The following is a 19,489-nucleotide window of genomic DNA, read 5'->3' on the forward strand; positions in this document are numbered from 1 at the left end:
AGGGATCTCAGTAGACCAATAGGTCTAACCTTCATTTTGTGTTTCAAATATGTATTGCAGGAACGGCAGAGTTAATGATAGTAAATGAAAAGGGAAAATATGATTTGTTTCCCTATATACATAGCTATATGAAGATCAATATGTGGATGTGTTTTGGAAGTTAAATGTTATGTAGTGCAATAACATGTATTTTGGAATTTTTGGGTTGTGTATTTTGTAATATAGTTTCTTGTACTTTGGATATTTGTGGGATTAAACATGTATTTCTCTGAATGAATTATATGTTATATGCAATGTGAGTTATGGGGTGTTACATAGTAAATAACCTAATTTAAATTGTTCAGTGTCTTTGAGTAATAGTAGAAAACATGTGTATGTACACACACACACACACATATGCATATTTTCCGCCATAAATCAAGCCCTTAAAACAATGTAGCCTCATCATGGTTTCTAAGCCTTGAGACTTGACCTCACTGTCACGTTACATATCACATTATTTAGAACCTTGAATAAAGTGCAATAAAGTTTAGTTTAGTTCTTATTTAATCTAATGATAATTTTTTTCATTTGATGTAGCAAAGTAGCAAAGTAGTAAAGTATTAAGTTTGGTTTGTCTAGATTTTTATAAACGATTAGTTTTCAACTTTATTTATTTACTCATTGGCAATCATTAGCGTTATGCCTGTGTCGGGTATACAACATGACTTTAAACAGATTCTAGACATTCTTGAACAAATCGATAATATGATAAATGTGAGTACAAATTTATATGATAAATGTTTTATCCTATCTTAATTGGCACCCAAGTAATACTCCTACTATCTCATAATGTACCCTTATTGATACCTCTAGATGGAGACGAAAGGACTGATCAAAACCAGTTTCTAAACAAATTCTACACGTCTCTAAACCAAGCCTCAAACAACCCAGAAAATTCTCCAAAACAGACCCCAATCATCCCCTATGGACCTGCATTTGGTAACAACACTATATAGTTGTTGTTTTGGGGACAAATATTTGATAAACAACCCTCATAGTTGTTGTTTTTGAAACTGATAACACTGTTAAAAAAGATTACCACACAAATCCCATTGAATCTTACCCGGTAAGAGCGAGGCAAGGACTGAGAGTCTTACCCGGTACGTGAGGGCAAGACTCTTACCACGGTTAATACTTATCGGGTAAATTGTTGCATATGATGTCATTTTTTATTGACTAAAATCTTACCTGGTAAGTGTTGGAACCCATATTCTCTTAATATTAGAAAACACAAATAAATAAGTAGGAGTGAAGTAAAAACTGTGTAACTGGAAAGGTTTAACAAAGTATCCAAGAAAAAGTTATGAATGCAAGATGAACTTGAATACGTCGGAAGCTTTTATTAGATGAAAATAGTAAACACATAAACTCTCAATCTAATTGTATTCTCACAAGGTTTGCTATAGTCTAATTCGGCACAATCAGGTAACTTGTAACCTGAGAAGGATACTTCCTTATATACGACTAAGCTAAACAAAATCTCCTAGAATCTTGGCTAGAATCTTTGAGTTCTTGTTCCGCATACTTATCGTTCACGTTCCTTGAAAAGTGGAGTGGACTGAGTCAAACCGCCTTGATTCTGTTAGAAGTCTTGTGGAAAAGTCTGAACTGTGCGTACATACCATGGGAGTAGAAGACTCAAAGGCTCTGCATGTACTATGCAAAGGCTCTGTGTCTGGAGTGTAGCTCTGTATCAAACACTTAACTTTTTGGTGCTTAAGGCTTGATCTTCCATGGAATAGAGCGTAGGCTCTGTATATATGAGACGCTTGGCTCTTGAGTAAGAGCTCTGTCTCTTGATGTCTTCTACATAAGACTCTTGGTCCACACTGCTTCAATAGACTAAGTCCTACAGACTAGAGTAAGAGACTTCTTACTTACACTTTTACAAGATGGGGTCTAACAATCTCCCCCTAAGTGTAAATAAGACAGACTCTTACTAGAATGAAATAAATAAGTCTAATCGAAGGCAGAAGTCAAAAGTAACCTCTGTATGACATTAACTATATAATGTTTATAGTACGATGAAATGAAATTACAATACTTGAAATTGAAAACAAAAGATAGATGTTACTTACAAAGGAAGAGGCCTAGATATGTTGAAGCTACATGAACTTCCTAAGAAGCTCACAAAACTCCAACATGTTATCTATGGATCTAATTATGTTGCTCGACCTCTCCTTCGCACCCGAGGTATTATCTTTACTCTTTAGTAGATTATTCTTGATGAACCGCATAGTTGAATTTGAATATTTCAAGCGCTAATCTTCACAGAAGAACATCTTTCTGCCTTGTTCGTTCTTGAAGATCACCCTTTCTCTAGTTCGACCAACACCGTCCACGAGGGATATGCTTAATGCCTTTGAGTTCTTCATTTGGCGCAGTGACATTAAGCTGGTCTATCCCCATGTCCAGAGCCACTTGAAAGTCGAATTTGCACCTGAAATCCAGAAGGTTCGTCATCGTCTGCCTTATAACTTAGTTGGACAAAGCATACTTCATGCCTTTGTGTCTCTTGTGGTCTGTGTGGAAGTACATAGACAGAAGATCCCAGGGATTCAGATTAGTAAGATCACAATCTGTAAAAGATTGGATCTGCCCATGGGACTTTTCAACCGTATACTTATGAAAGATAATTTGATTGTGAGCAAAGGTTTGTCGTCTGATGTCCAAGACCTTTCTGATTCTGTCAACTGAATGAAATGCACAGACTGGTTGAGTGAAGCGTTGAAGGAACCGCTGCCTGATATGCTCTTGAGTCGTTGGATGCAGATTTATCTTTATAGTGGGCGTCTCATTCCTTAGGCTGTAGAGATATTGGTAGACGTCTTCACTGTCAGCAATATCTTTGATCGGCTTGTCATGAGGTGTGAGCCTCATCATTGCGTCTGTGAATCCCAATTATCATACAAATCAGATAAATCTTCAAGAACACAATTGAGAGAAGAGAGAGATTTTCACCAATATTTGAAATGATATTTCTTGAGAGAATATTACAAAGTGATTAGCAACAACTAACTACAATTAAGCTACTAAAAATCTATTTATACTAAGAAAATAATAAAGCTAAGTATTACAAACTTGAGAGAACTTGAATACGACATTTTAGCACAATCTTGAACCCAACAATCTCCTCCTTCGGATTCAAGTTCGAGACATTGTAAATCTTGACTTTCTTAGCCCAAGAAGTGTCTCAAGCCTCCTTAAAGCACTCCGATATTGCAACTTGTCGTCTAGTAAGTCCAGAGCATTAATTAGAAGAAACCTTTCCTTCGGACTCATTCTCTCCGATTCCGCGGCTTTATCATTGTCAGCTTTAATCTTCTCTAGTGCCCGATGCACCATCCTTATTGTACCATCACTGTACTTGTTCAGCTCACTGAATCTCATAAACTTCTTTATCCGACTTTCAGCATCATAGATCGCACCAAACTCCGGATCTTCAAGTATAATGTAAAGAGGATAGCCTTTAATATCTTCAAGTTCTTGATCTTATCTTTTCAAATTAATGATCTTCTGGTTATCTTCAAGACCCATTTGTATATCTAGAACCATCGATACTTTGACATGACTCTTCATATATCTCTTGATCGTATCTAGAGCAATAACTGCTCCTTCTCTTCTTACTATGAGATTCCGTAGTTCATGATACATATGCTCTAGATCTTCTAAATAGAGATTCGAGAAATCAGTTTTGCTGAATGTCCAGACACGTCCATATTGTCTTGTAATTGTAAACACTGGATACCAAACTCTGAGGAGTTTATTGGAATCAATTTGTTTGATGGTACAATGCGATGTCTGGTCCATACTTGACTAATCAGAAGGCGCTTGACTTTGAGAAAATGCTAATATTCCAAACGATATTCTCGGGTTTCTTTACGAATCCCGAGAATTTTATCTGCACTAAGAGCTTTGCGGTGCCGAAGAAAGATGCCAAAGTAGATGTCTTCCAGGTAAGGTTCTCTAATCCGTGCTCTGTCATAACCTGGAACATTAGCTCGTATTGCACGACACATAATTCTTGGTATATATTTCTGTAGGATCATATGCCATTCTCGGAGTTTCTGAAGCACCTTGATCAACTGCGGTGGAAGGGTTCAGAAGGAATCTGATGATCACCCATGAATGGAAAGATCGGATCATCTTCATTGATGTCAGCTTCAAAGTCAAAATACATTCCAGATGACTCATTAATATTTTCTATGTCTTCGCCAAAGTCTTGAACTCTACCCAGTTCTTTAGAAAAATCTTGATTAAAACCAACATTGGCAGACAAATCCAAAAGCAACCTTGTCTCTACTGTGGAGTCCGCCACCTTTTCAACCATTGGCTCGATCATTGGATTTGTTTCCATGGCTATTTCCTATTCAACTATTACTGGGCCTGTAGTCCTTTCCCTTGTTCTTTATGGAACAGGACTTTCAACATTAGCCGCTTCAGAATCCGACTCCCTTTCAACATATTTAGCATGAACAGACGACTCAGCCAGCCTCTGTCTTTTTCTCTCCCCCTCATAATGATCAGGATCGTCCGGATCATCATGCCTTCGTTTTAAGGAGGTGGCTTGAGCGCGACACGTTTCTTATAAGATTGATACCATTTCGGATAGAGCATCAATAGAATTCTTCAAAGCTTGAGTGTTGGATGTAATTAACTTGCTAACTTTTGAGAAATTAGCCACAACTACATCTTGGAATGCCAAAAACTCTGAGGCTCGAACAATTGGGTTTTCATCAACAAGCTGTCTAAGGAGCCCAACCAAGTTTGCATTAGCCGCATCAGGATTTTGAGTAGACATAAGCTTTGCATACAATAGTGATTTGAGCTCATCCACCTATTGTTCTTGTAACCTCGGAGGTTTAGACACAGGCGGTGGTGACGGCACAGATGGTTGATCTTCAACTACAGGCTCCTTTCCGTTCATCATTCTCTTCAAGCTAAGAATTTGTGCTTCCATGTGATCCTGAACAGCCGTTAGGGCGCCTTCCAAATACTCCCTTGACACAAAGTCGGGTAAACTCACACATGGATCACTTAGATTACCAGTTGTAACAACAGTTGAAAAAATTGTTGTGCCTACGTTTAGTGTTGGCGTGATAGTAGCACTGGTAGGACTTCCAACCTGTCCTAGTGGTAAGTCAATAGACTCCACTCTGGTCATTCCAGCAAGTTCACTAAGAACTGCAGTTTGAGCAATAGATGCTCTCGACTCATATGTACCTAAGTATATCGGCTCTAGACTCGAGGTGTACATAATCGATGTCGTAGGCTGGGGCAGAGGTCTACTATCTTTAATATCCACATTCTCCGATTAAGAAGCAGATATATTATATGCTAAGTCCCCGTGAGAAGATGAAACAACTACTTGTTGAAAAGCATTTAAGTGGCTGGGATGGGTGTGCAAATACATAGCTGGGCTAGCTATGTCTGTTTCAATATCAACATTCAACGAATGAATGTCAATAGCAGATATGGGTGCCCGACTAACTGTATCAGCTGAAATAGGAGCATTTTCTTTATTTTGAGCTCCACTCACACTCTCACCATCTTTTTCTCCTTCCCTTTCACTCATCCTCTCAACATTTTCAACTTGAACGCCCTCAACTCCTTCAACTGAATATCCTCCAGTAAATGACCGAAATCATCGTAGGTATCACCAAATTCCTCATCAACATTGAAAGATAAAGACTGTAGACTTGGGCAAGTCTGTGGACCTTGGATTTCAGGAAATATATCTTCAATGTTTTCAATGACTGCTCCCACTTGAATATTCTGTAAAACCACAGGATGAGTAGTATTGTCAGCACCCTCATCATGATCATCATTATCATCATCAATATCAACATCATCATGAGTTGCCTCATCATCATATGTTGTATCTTCCGATCTTGAAGAAGAAGTTATGGAAGTACTTTCGGTTGAAGTACTATGTTGATCAGAGTCTCCCCACTCCAGATTAGCGCTCTCAATTACATTTTCTCTCGGCTCACAACCATGTTCAGGTAATCGTGTTCCTAAACTCTCTCAGCTATATCTAAACCCTCTCCCTCAGCTAAGGCATGGGTTGATCCCGGGGTAAGTTCAATCGGGTCTGGTTGAGCTATAGGATATATCACTCTCCTATAATCTATTACACATTGAGCCCTCCGATCAGCAAAGGCAAATAACTCAGGTGGGATTTCCATTATCGAATCCAAATCTTCAACTTCAGTGTGTTGACGAATACGTGTCATGACGAACGATGGCCCAACTTCATCGTATGCCTTGGCCGGTATTTCATCATTTGCGTTCATCATGGCTTTGATAATCAGTTGAAGAAATCTCTGAAACGGCACAAACTTTCTTGCTTTTGATGGGAATCGTTTGGTTTTGACTAACTCGACTAGTTCATTCCAGATGATAAACGCGTAATCGTAATGGCACGTGAAAACAATGACGTGGAAGTTCTGGAAGGTACTGCTACAGGTGTCAATTCCGGCAATCTTGGATGTTAGGCACCGACTGAGGATTGAAAAGAGTAGGTGCCATATTGACGGAAGAAATCTTCTTTTGAACTGAGATGGATTAGTTAACTCTTGAGGGTATCCTAATCTCTTGATGTCTCTGCATAGCTCGTCATCGGTGACTAGCTGTTCAAATCCTGACGAGGTTGGTCCTAGTAGACGTAGAATTCTTCGAAGTCGTTTCAAGGTCAACCGACTTGTGTATTCGTCTACATTGCCTTCAAATAAGTAAATGTCACCATCTTTTGCAAGTGTAAGGGTGTTCCAGAACTGTTGAAGATATACCATTTGGACAAAAACGTTAGCTGAAAGGGCATATGAGATAGGGTGTCCACGAAGTATTTCAGATATGATTTTGTATTCGGAGGGCATGTCAAAGTTGAAATGATGGTTGTTTGGTTTTATTTCGAGATAAAAACATTGAGGAAATAATGTTTCATATGATATTGGGTTATTTGTTGGCTGGTTAGGGTTGTTGAGGTTGCAGATCTAATGGAAGGAATGTGAGATTCCTTGTCAGACTTTCGATGTTCAGCCATTTTTACTTGTAAAAATCATGAAATGTTAGATCTAGATAAAAAAATTATTCAATGCTAATACCCAATACGTAAAAAAAAATATTCTAAAGAAATGAAAAAACTTAAAAAAATATTAAAATTCTTAAAAAAAATGTAAAGCTAACAAAATACTAAAAGTAAAAAAAAATAACTAAAAAAAAATAACTAAAAAAATAGGAAACAAACTAAACTAAAAAAAATTTAAAAAAATTCCATAAAAAAATTAAAGGAAAACAAAATAAACTAAAAAAAATTGAATAAAAAAAAAATACCCGGATAACTAATCCAGTTAAAAAAACTTAAAAAAAAATTAGAATCACCCGGATTACTAATCCGGTCAAAAAGAAAAAAAATAAAGAAAAACTTAAGTAAAAACTAAACCGGACAAGCATACCGGTTGAGGTTGATCGGATTAAAAATCCGGTCACCTTCTTCGGTGAGAAATCCGATCAAAACCTTAAAACCTAAATCGACTAAAATCAAAAAACATATCCTAAAACTAAATCGATCAAAACCAATAAAATCTAACCTAAAAAACAATTAACATCACAAAAACTAAACGTTATTAAGATCTTGAGCGGTTTATTAGTAAGCGATTTATGTTCATTTATATTCAGATTCAACATTAAGCCCAAAATCGATTATGTATTCATTTAAGGTTTCGATTACTTATTAAGTCCAACAAGAACAATGTCCAAATGATTATAATATATTGACTTTAGATTGAAAGATGAAGATGAAACAGAGAATCGATTGAAGAATCCTTGAAGAACTTGAGCGATTTAAGGAAACGGAGATGAATATTTATAGAAAAGACAAATATTTATAGAACTTGAACAGTATTGAGAGATATGAGAGAGTAAAAAGTGAAAAGGACAAATCGGATGAATATTTATAGAAAAGACAAAGACCCTTCAACTTCTACACGATCAAAGGTTGTTCGGATTAAGATAAATCGGACAAAGGGTTGTCCGATTTAGACTTACTCTCTCACCACTAAGTCATAAACCAGATGATAAATCGCACAACGAACAAGCGATAAAGAGATAAACCGCACAACGAAACAAGCGATTTAGACATAAATCGCTCAACGAAACGAGTGATTTACACTTAGTCACTCACAAGATCAAACGAATTACTAAATCGGACACTATCAACAAGCGATTTACTAAATCGCACAACTCCTTAGCACATATCTAATCTTATCCGGATAAGAGTTTATCGAATAGCCATTTGTACGGTTTAGTCTAAATCGGACACTGCTTTGTCCGAATATGAGATATATCGGACAATGTGTTGTCCGAATTAGTCTAAATCGGCCAAACACTTATTCTTCTAAACTCTAAATCGTTCAAAAATTAGATATTGTACGATAACCTGTAAGAGAAAATTAAACCAGTTAGTACATACAGATATATTTACTCCCCCTCAAAATATGAATCAGTAAAACATGAACAAAATTCCACACTCCCCCTCAAATATAGATTTCCACTATCAAAAGATTTAAAATCACATAAAATTGAAATACTGATTTGTATTAAAAAATACAGTTTTGACCAAATGAATTTGAATTAAACACAGTTCAATAAATTGAACTGTTTTTAAGAAAAATTCAAATTTTCAAATTTAACATGCCTAACTTAGATACTAGAAAGCTAAAACGTTTTTCATCTAAAGCTTTCGTAAATAAGTCGGCTAGTTGAAATTATGTATTTACAAAATACAATTCAATAGTTTCTTTTTCTACATGATCTTTAATAAAGTGATACCGGATATCTATATGTTTGGTCTTAGTGTGTTGAACATGATTACAAGATATTGCTATTGTACTCTTCGAATCACAATAAATGGGAATTTTATTAAAATGAAAACCGTAGTCTCTGAGCTGTGTCTGCATCCATAATACTTGAGAACAACAGCTAGCAGAAACTACATATTCTGCTTCAGCGATAGAGATGGATACACAGTTTTGTTTCCTGGAAGCCCAGCTTACGAGTTTATCTCCCATAAATTGTAGATGACCCGAGATACTCTTCCTGTCCAACATACAACTTGCGTAATCTGCATCTGAGTATGCTGTTAGTTCAAAGCTAGTACCCTTGGGATACCAGAGTCCAAGATTAGCAGTCCCTTTCAGATAACGAAAAATGTGCTTAACAACACTTAAATGGGACTCCTTTGGATTAGCCTGATATCTGGCACAAAGATGTGTTAAAAACATAATATCCGGTCTACAAGACGTTAAATACATTAAAGAACCAATCATGCCTCTGTATGTTTTCTGATCTACAGCTTTTCCAGATGGATCAACATGTAGTTTTGTACCATGAGCCATAGGTGTTTTGCTAGATGAACAATTTTTCAAATTAAATTTCTTCAGGATATCAGAAATATATTTTGTTTGACAGATAAAAATTTCCGAAGATAATTGTTTTACTTGAAGTCATAAAAAGAAGTTCATCTCACCCATCATACTCATTTTAAAACGAGAAACCATTAAGACATAAAAGTTTTTGCAGTATTTTGGGGTCGTAGATCCAAATATTATATCATCTATATAAATTTGTATCAAAATAATATCTGACTTCTCCTTTTTAATAAAGTGGGTTGTGTCAATGTTACCTTTCGAGAAACCTGATTTCACCAAAAATTCTGATAAGATATCGTACCAGGCTTTCGGTGCTTGTTTAAGACCGTATAAAGCTATGTCAAGGACATATATGTGATCCGGCTTTGACTGATCCACAAAACCCTCCGATTGATCTACATAAACTTCTTCCTTGAGAAGACCATAAAGAAATGCCATCTTGACGTCCATTTGGTACACAGTGAAGTTCTTGTGTGCAGCGTATGCCAAGAACATCCTTATAGCTTCGATTCGTGCTACCGGGGAAAATTATGAAGATTATGAAAATTTTCTGAAGAAATTTTCTGGTTTTTTTTTTTGTGTTCTTCATCTTATGTTCTTCATTTTTCTTTGAAGTTGATCCAAAATTTCTTTAAAATCTCGTGTTTTTGTGTTAAAATCATGATCAAACTGTTCATAATTGTGTTGTGAATCTTTGTTAATCACAAAGTTTTGTGTTTTGATCATCTGATTTCAAGATTTGTTTGATTTTTGTGATTTTAAATTTTTTCGTGTTCTTAAATTTTTTTTAAAAAAATTCCAGTGTTTTGATCCATTTTTTAAAATTTTTTGATTTGCTTTTGTGTTTTGGTAGTAAATCTCTCAAGGCCCATTAGTTTCTTTGGCCCATCTGGATAAGACTTGGTTCTTCAGCCCAACCATTTTCATCGACCATTTTCTTCCTCAGACTAATTGGTGACCGGATTCCTCTTAAGTCGCACAAAGCTTGATCGGACTTTTGATCGGATTAGTTTATCGCTCAACTTTCATCTAATTTTTCTAAGTCTAAATCGTACATCTCTTGAGCGGATTCTGTCTTAATTCCTACAACGTTTGAGCGGACTAGTGACCGGATTTAGTTTATGTTGTGACCGATTTAAGCTAAATCGCACGCAGGGTGGGTAAATCGCTCAATCAGGTGTGTAAATCATCTACAAAATCTGTTTGATTATCGCACGGACTTCTAAATCGCACAATAGAGCACATATTCAATCGTATTTCTAAATCACTCACAGGGTTCAAAGCTTGATCGATTTTGAAGCTCAATCTTGTTGTGTGTTGTGTTATTTGATTTTGTGGTTGTGTTAAATCGGACATCATAGGTTCTGTTAAATCAATTTTAAATTGTTTCAAAGGGTCTGGTAAATCACCTGTTTTGTTTTGAGTTCATCGCACATTTATTGCACATCATCTGTATTCAAGGTTATTCTCAATGACAAGTTTTTTTAAGTCATTATAACTTGATTTCAACTGTAAATCAGAGATATGGTGGATGGTCTATGCTGTTGATTTTGATACAAATACACAGAGACAGATTAATCGTTATCAGAGGAGCATTGCCAGTACTTTCTGTATCAGATCCTAAGTGGGTTGAAATACATACATTCAGCAAATGTGTTGCACAGGAATTTGAATCCTAGCAATCTTCTCCTGAATGCAAATTGTGATCTCAAAGTATGTGATTTTGGATTAGCTCGTGTTATATCTGAAACTGATTTCATGACAGAATATGTTGTTACAAGATGGTATCGTGCACCAGAGCTATTGTTAAATTCTTTTGGTTATACTGCTGCAATTGATGTATGGTCAGTAGGTTGTATCTTTATGGAGTCTCAGTGTTCTTGACTTAAATTGAAAGATCAACCTGTTCGATTTTTCTTTCAATCTCAGATTTCCAGCTTAAACTTCATCTGTTTTAGATTTGGTTTTAGATTTGGTTTTTGCTGTGTCTGGCATAGAAGCAGAAAAGAAACAGTAGTTTTAGAATCAAAAAGATCAATTGTCCATTGAGCTCAGAAAATTGATGCAAGAATCATGCGAATCAATCGAGTTCTTTGTCTTACCTGGACTTGGAGTGTGTAAATCAGACAGTTTGAGTGTTTTCAGTCGATTTATTTTTGTAAAAAGCCACCTGGTTGGAATTTCAGTTGCTGTATTTTGGTTCATAGTGCTCTAAGGTTTACTATTTAAGACCAAGTTCCTTGCTTTTGATTGACCAAAGTGGTTCAGGTAAATCAGACATTTTGAGTGTTTTCAGTCGATTTATCTTTGTAAAAAGCCACCTGGTTGGAATTTTAGTTGCTGTATTTTGGTTCATATTGCTCTAAGGTTTACTGTTTAAACCAAGTTCATTGCTTTTGATTGACCAAAGTGGTTCAGGTAACTTCAGTTGGTATCACTGTGTTTGATTGATCAAAGATACAGGCTGGTTAAGACAGGATCAATTCTTCTCTCCATCTTCAACAATACTTTGTGCAAGGTGGAAATGTGCATTGTTTACTCAGGTGGAAATGCATAATAAACAGATTAGTTATTCACTCAGTAAGATGCAGTTCCCACATTGTTGCTGTTTGACAAGCTGCACAAGTACATTGTTTTGACTTCAGGTATCTTGCCGTTGGTCCTAGATGGATTGCCTCCAATGGTAGTGCTGGTGCATTGACCAATACCCGTGTGAGCTCATTTTTGTTTGGATATCTACTACCAGTTAATGAAGTTGTGCAGGTTCTTTGCAGGATTGTATATTATAGTTGTGACTGGATTTCACCTAAATCGCTGGTTTCATTGATCGATTTATTCTAAATTGCATGGTTTATAGATTTGTTGTAAATCATATGTACCTTTTTGGAGCTACACTTGATTGAGTAACAATTTTGCAATCATTGTCCTATTTTTGGATGCAGGAATTCTTATCTGGAGTGATATGCTCCTTCCCTGGTTTACATATCAAGGCTGCTTAAACATGGTCTAGCGAGAAAAGCTGTTGCTTTTCAAATCATTTGAGGATTTTAGCGACAAATTGATCCACGACAACGCAGTAGTAGAGATTATGGTCTCGTAGTCGATGCTTTGTGGCATCACAAGTCTTGTAGTCTGTTCATGTTTTTGCACTTTATCAAGCAGATGGACACAAATTAGAATGTGTTAATCTTTGTTTGCTGTTTGAAATTGCTCTTAAGGTTGTGTTGTATTGTATTGTACTGTATCATCATTTCTGTAATTGTAATCGTTTATGTTGATTTGGTCTTGGAAAATTGTTTTGGGCTTATATTTTCTTGGGTTTAATTTTTTTGTTGTTTAGATTTTAATTTTTGGATCATTGTTTATCTGTTTTTTGTTGTGTTTAAACTGTTTGAGAATCGTTGAACTATTTTTCTGTCGCGTAAACTGTTTTTCATCAGTTTTAACTGTCTTTGACTGTTTTTAATAGTTTTTAACTGTTTTCAACAGTTTTGACTGTTTTTACTGATTTTTGATAGTTTTTCGTCAATTATCTGTTTTCTCATCAGTTTTTGTGTGTTTCTGGTTTTCTTTTTGAGCTTAACTGTTCCTGATTTCTTTTATCTGATTTCATTGCATTAGATCCTATATCTAATCAATCTTATTTTTTAATGGCAAATATGTTGATCTCAGATCTCTCAATAACACTAATAATCTAGTTATGAATAACCAAATTATAGTGATTTTACGAAGAAAGTTATGAAGACTCGAGAATAAAAATAAGAATATTTAAGAACAGTTTTGAGCTTCAAAGGTTTTACTTTATAAACTGTGAAACGTAAGAGCGATTCGTAAAAGCGACTCTTTTTACAATAGATCTAATCACCTATTTATACTAATCAGCTAATAAAAAGATATCTATATAATGCTATTTTCTAGTAAATCCTCTATTAACAGATAAGGTTTATCTTTTGTATGGATAGGCGCTAATATTGAGATAAACTCGAATTCCAGCTRTTGACWTGTCATCTCCARCTGTCATTCATGATATGATGATTTCATCCTTATCTTCAAATCTTCATTGCATGCTTGRWTGAAGTGCTGGAAAATCTTCTAAGTGTTGATGACCAGAGGATTGATGAGAATGCTCTTTCTATCGCATCCTTGGGCTGTCCATTGGTCCTCTGGTTGAACTGTCCATCGGTCCTCTGGTTGAATTCCAGACTTAGTCGTTTCTGCCTTGATGTCTTCATTGGTCTTCTGGTTTTTTCATCACTTATTGTTTTTCATTACTTTTTACATTATGACTTGTGGGNTCTAGTAGAAAAACATCAAATTCCAAATTTTCATTGGATGATGAAATTTCTTACAATACTTGAATTAAAATACATCAAGGCAAGACTAACAAAAACTTATAACTCATCACGAGCTACCTGAGTATATTTCTCTGAAGCGCAAGAGCAGTCTTCGATATGCGATGACTGTTGATATCTCGTGAATGAGCTGACTCCCTACTTCCCTCGGCACATGGTTTCTGCCCAGTCTTTCTCTAATAATTTTCTGAAACCATTCAAGTGTATCTGTTGAATACTTGAAGGCTTCAGTCAGTCTGAAGAATTTTTTAACCCCGAACTCATTCTTGTAAACAAGTCCAAGTTCGGGTTGAGTCAGAACTGAGGCAGATCGTTTCTCCTGGAGGCCCTGGAAGTCTTCGTTTGGAGGAGCGCAGGATAGTCTTTCAATGCCTAGCCTAAAAGCAATTTCAAAATCACTTTTGGCTCTGTGTTTCACCAGGGATTCCATCGTCTTTACTATTGCTCGGTTTGCCATTCCAAATCTTATGCCGTGATCCTGCCTTTGAGCTGTGTAAGCATATAACTCGATCAAGTCGTATGGGTTGAGATTGATGAGGTCGTTTTCGTTGAACACGCTAACTAACCCACGGGCACTCTCTACAGTGAACTCGATGTATCGGATAGCTTGGTTGGCAAATGTCTTTACTTTCAAGTCTATGACTCTCCTTATTCCATCATTCAAAAAGACAACCTGGGGTGCTTGTGTGGTCTGTCTGATGAATCGATGGTGTAAGAGGTTCATAGACTCAGGTGATAGGATTGGAGGATTGGTTGACAAACTCTCATCGCGATCTTGATACATATATTGATGGATATTTTCCATCATGACTGGTTCCCTGGGCGGTAGTTGAGGACGTCTCCTCATCGACTCCATGCTCTGTATGATTTCATCTACCAGGCCTTGTGGAGGTTGCCTTGAAGAAGAGGGAGTATCCGTATGCACCATTAGTTGATGGGTTAAGGGTTGTGTATCGGTTGGAGGTTGTGTTTCAGTTTGGGTTTGTATATGGGTAGTGGATATGGTTTCATTGGTTGGCTCGGTTTGGGTTTGGGTGGTTTCTGGTGCATGGGTTTCTGTTGGGGTTTGTGGTAGTTGGGACAATGGTTGGTTTGTTATAGGTTCTGGTTGTGTAGAAATGGTGAAGGATTGGGTTGTGCGAGGCATTGGTGAAGGGGTTAAGGGTAGGCTTGATGTGGGTGTATAATGAAGAGGTTGGTTAAGTTGTGTTGGTGGAGTGGTAGGTTCTTCATCGGTTGAAGAGCTCAACACGATGGGCTCTTGGGTTGCGGTAAAGGGAACTTGTATATGTACATCTTCAGAGGGCAGAGCCTCTGGTTCCCTTGCCTGGGTTCATTCTGGCGAAGATGGTGGTTGTGGTGATGGTGATGGTGATGGTGATGGTGCAGCAGATTCGGTTTCACGTGCAGCTGTGGCCTGTGTGTCCCCCTCATGAGGTCCAAGACCTTGATCATCGGGGTCTTGGTCGTCATGTCTAGGCCTCTTGTGCGGGCGGCTGCTAGAGCAAGAGGCTCTTGTCCTCTTCTTCTTCTGTTCCTTCCTGAAGGTGGCGAGGTATGTCTTCAGGGAGGTTTGTCGTTGACTCGCCTCCATTGTTTGTAGGAGGGAAGTGGTACGCCGTTGTTCATCAGCCAGGTTCTGGGAGAGAACCATTGTTGGACGAGTGGCCCGATGAACAAATTTGGCACTGATCTTGTTAAAAGATGAGATCAGTGCTTTCGACAGAGCTCGCTAGTCCGCTCGTGTGGCGAACTCTGTCCTGGAGGATGAAGTTGGTGGTGGCATGGTGGTTGTGGATGTGGATGGGGGAATGGGAAGGTTGGTTATTAGATCTCTCACCTCTGCAGTGAAAGAGGAGAAGGCTTCATCGAAGGATGGGCCTGCAGAGGGAGGTGGGGGTTGAGGAATGGGCTGGGCGATTTGGGCGAGGATAGTGGCTGGGAGTTGGGTGAGGGTATCTTGGATGGCGGCCAACTGGTGGGTGAGAGTGGCGAGGGTGGCATCGGTAGTTGTGGTGGATGGTTGTGGTGTTTGGTGAGGGACTTGGGGGAGGGTGGTTGATAGGGAGTGAAGGTTGCGGAGGATGGTTTGAAGTTGGGTGATTATGTAGGTAAGGTTTTCATCGGCCTTAGTTGCCTGGGCCGTGAGAGTGGCGATGGATTGGACAATGACTTGGTTTCGTTGAGTGGCTAGAGAGGAAGAGGTGTTATGGTGTTGGGTTATGGTTTGTTGGATCATTTGTAGGCGGGTGGTGTTGGTTTGTGTTTGGGTTTCGAGTTGGGTAAGGTGGCGTTGTAGGATTGTAAGGGATTGTTGGAGGTTAGAGGTAGAGGTGGAGGGTTTGTTTTCTACAATCCCTTGCATGATGAGTTTAAGGTCTTCCAAGGATCGCTTCACTGTATCGACAAAGGCTTGGAACTCAGCCTTTATGACCAGATCAGCAAGTGGGGTAACCCCTGCAGCAACGGATGCTGCAGGTTGTGCCTCTGCTCCTGAGGCGCCTTCTTGACCTTGTGAGAAGGTGGGTCTTGAAGGACTTCCATCGTGTCCTTGATAGCCCTCAAGAGAGGAGCTATCTCGTGATGTTGCGACATCCGCTTCCTCTTCCTTGGCTTCAGAGGCCGAATAAGTGAAACGAATGTGTGTCCCCTTCGGTAGATCAAATATCGAAAGGAGAGGTGCATGAAGGGAAGATCGCTCTGAACGATCTATTGGTTCAACGTCAGAAGCAACACATGCTTCTGTGTGTGTGAAGGGATGTGGCGAGCCGTAAGGCAAAGGGGCTATTATTCCTTCATCACCTCTCTGTTGAGAGAGGGGCGATGGTAAATGTGGTTCCTCGGCTTGTTCATCTCCAGAGGCCCGAAGAATGGCCTATGGATGGCGGGCTGGGTTTGGGGTTGGACTGGGTCGTTTGGTTTCAATACCCCTTTGGCTTTGATCGCCAGGGGTAGTGGATGTGGTTGCCCTTTGGGAAGTGGGTTGAGGAATTGTATGTGTAAGGCCGGGGGAAGCACGAGTAGCATCATCATCATCATCAGCATCTTCATCATCCGATGAAGATGACGCTTGTGCTCCCTCGCTTGAAGGGGGGGACGGCTCTAAGTGCTCCGGGGTAGCTGCCCTTGGTTCATGGGACAGCATGGAGCGTTCATAATTCTGGCGTATCTCAGATGTCGATGGTATGACATTGAGCATAGCTCGTGGAAGAGGACGGTTTATGGTATAACCCTCCTTTGAGAGGGTTGGTCGATGACCATGCATTTTGTATATGGGCATGTAAGGTTCTTTGGCTGGTAGGCGATTCTTCCTCATTCCATCCCCGATGAAAGGAGCGATGAATCGCGGAAAGAGAACCACAGGGAGAGGCTTACCAGCGGCCTGGAGCTTCGACTTCTTGACTACCGCCGAAAGTATTTCGTTGTAGATGAGGAAGGCGTAGTTGAGGTTCAAGTTGAAGTACAGCCCGTACGTTATTGTCATGATATTTGTATTGCCTTGGTCCAAGGAGCCCAATTTGCATGTAAGGGCTCTGTTCAGAAGGGAGAAGAACATATTCCACATCGGTGGAAGGCATTGGAGTTTAAAATTTGAGACGGTGCGTATGTCACTGTTGTAACCTATCATTTTCAGGAATCGGAGAATGTCGTCGGTGGTTGGTGGTTCGTCAAATTGCACAATGTCAAGTTCTTTGCGTGTTGGAATGCACAGTATCCGGGAAACCTTAGCCCGTGATATTTTAATAGAGCAGATCATGTCGTTAAGGGCGTCTATATCCCCATGATACCGTGGCTTTCTTCATCAAACTCACCGGTTTGCCAATACTGTTGAACGTACTTTATGGGTACGGCTGTATCGGCAAGGGTGAGAGCAGGAAGAAGAATACTGTGTTTGAAGAACTCAAAAACAATGGCAAAACGGTCGTCAAATAAGGCGGTTTTGAGTTCGATAGCGTGATTATTTGGCCGCATTGGTAGGAAGATGAGGACACGGCTATCGGCTCCTGTCGACTGGATTCTGCTATCATTATTGTTGGATTCATGAGAAGCGGAGGATGCCATTTTTGCAAATTTGAGAAGGTTGCTAGTTTGGAGGTTTTTAGAGTGTAGTTTCAGGTTTAGAGGTCTGGAGAGTGTAGTTGCAGGTTTATGAAAGCGTAAAAGGAAAATGGAGGTAGAAGAAGGATATATATATAGGCAGGAGAATGGAGATGGTTTGGGGTAAGAGGGGGGGGGGGAAGGAAACGTTTCTTGATTATTAAAATATAATAATCATGAAAGTTTTGGCGGTTTGTTTTGTGACGATTTGATTTGAGGAACGTGAGCCGTCTTGATAGTACGTGCATTTAATATAGTAGGATACGTGTCAAGACGGGGTAAGGGAGAGGGAAAGGATAAAAGGGTATGTTGGGAACATGCTGTTGAGGGTGTCAGGCACATGGTTATGATGACGTGGGAAATTATTTGAATAAAAATTATTCAAAATAATAACTTGATGAATACCCAAAAATAATTTGAATTTAAAAATCCCATCTAATTGTAAGATTTATACTAATTACGAAGTTTTGGTCTTCTAAAAACCCATGTTGTATAGTTTTTAGTCACAAAAGCTGCAATTTTGTATAATCTTGAAAAATGAGGTTCAATTAAGATGAGTTTTTTGTATAAAAATTATTGTCTTGGAACCAGAGGTGCTCTGGTTGGTCATGACTCATTGGGGAGGAACCAGAGGAGTTTTGGGTGAACATCTATGAAGGAATTCATTGATGTAATGTTGCATTGTATGTTATAGAAACCTTGGATTGCAAACCAGAGGTTCTAGATAAACATTGTTAATCCAGTATATAGAACCAAAGGAGTTCTGGTTAGATACGTATGTAGCATTTGGGTGACCAGAGGCTCTGGATAGTAGGACCAGAGACTCTGGATGTAAAATGTCCATGAAGAAATGAAATATGGAGATGAATATTTTTGCCCCCCTCAAATGATGCAAATGTATTGAATTCGAAGTATTCAAAAAACTCCCCTTCAAATAAATAATAAGGAAGAATTAGGCGTACCAGAGGCTCTGGTCTATACCACCAGAGGCTCTGGTTGTGAAGGATGATGAATGTATGAAAGGTGTCTAAGTGGAAGTAGAGAAGGGGTCTTTGAGGCCAGATGAGCTTTGGTTCCAAAGAGAACAAAGCGAGGCTCTGGTCTATAGAACCAGAGGCTCTGGTTGTGAAGCAAAGAAAATGGGTAATGGAAAATAGTGAAGTGTATGTGAAAGATGTGTGATGGATGAGCCTTTGAGACCAGAGTAGCTCTGGTTCCAAAGGTTGTGAATCCAGAGGCTCTGGTTGTGAAAGTAAGGGAATGAGATGAAAGTAGAGTGAGTAGTCTACATGGAATGGGAAGAGGGAAACTCTTTGGGACCAGAGGAGTTATGGTTACCAAGAGTATGAATCCAGAGGCTCTAGTCTATAGAACCAGGGGCTCTGGTTGGTAAGAGAATACTAGGTAAAAATTACTAAGTATTTGCTTTGGACCAGAGGAGTTCTTGTTCAAAGGCGATGGAGGTTGTTTGCCAAAAATTTAATCGAAGTGAATCTAAATAGCCAGAGGCTCTGGTTTAGAGTACTTGAAGTTTATGGCTAAGAATTTATATATCACTTATAGGCA

General features: G+C 38.7%; 1 protein-coding gene across 1 annotated transcript in view; it reads left to right on the plus strand.

Annotated features, from left to right (window-relative positions):
* The first annotated feature begins 11,004 nt into the window (after positions 1-11,004).
* Positions 11,005-19,489, plus strand: part of LOC112505754 (G2-specific protein kinase nim-1-like) — a 22,520-nt gene continuing 14,035 nt past the window's right edge. Inside the window, exons 1-3 of the mRNA XM_025109719.1 lie at positions 11,005-11,074; positions 11,122-11,317; positions 12,119-12,236. Coding sequence (XP_024965487.1) covers positions 11,005-11,074; positions 11,122-11,317; positions 12,119-12,236 — 384 coding nt within the window. The remainder of the gene's footprint in view (positions 11,075-11,121; positions 11,318-12,118; positions 12,237-19,489) is intronic.

Source organism: Cynara cardunculus (genome assembly GCF_001531365.2).
Source record: "Cynara cardunculus var. scolymus isolate 2C chromosome LG 1, CcrdV1, whole genome shotgun sequence".
Taxonomy (NCBI): domain Eukaryota; kingdom Viridiplantae; phylum Streptophyta; class Magnoliopsida; order Asterales; family Asteraceae; genus Cynara; species Cynara cardunculus.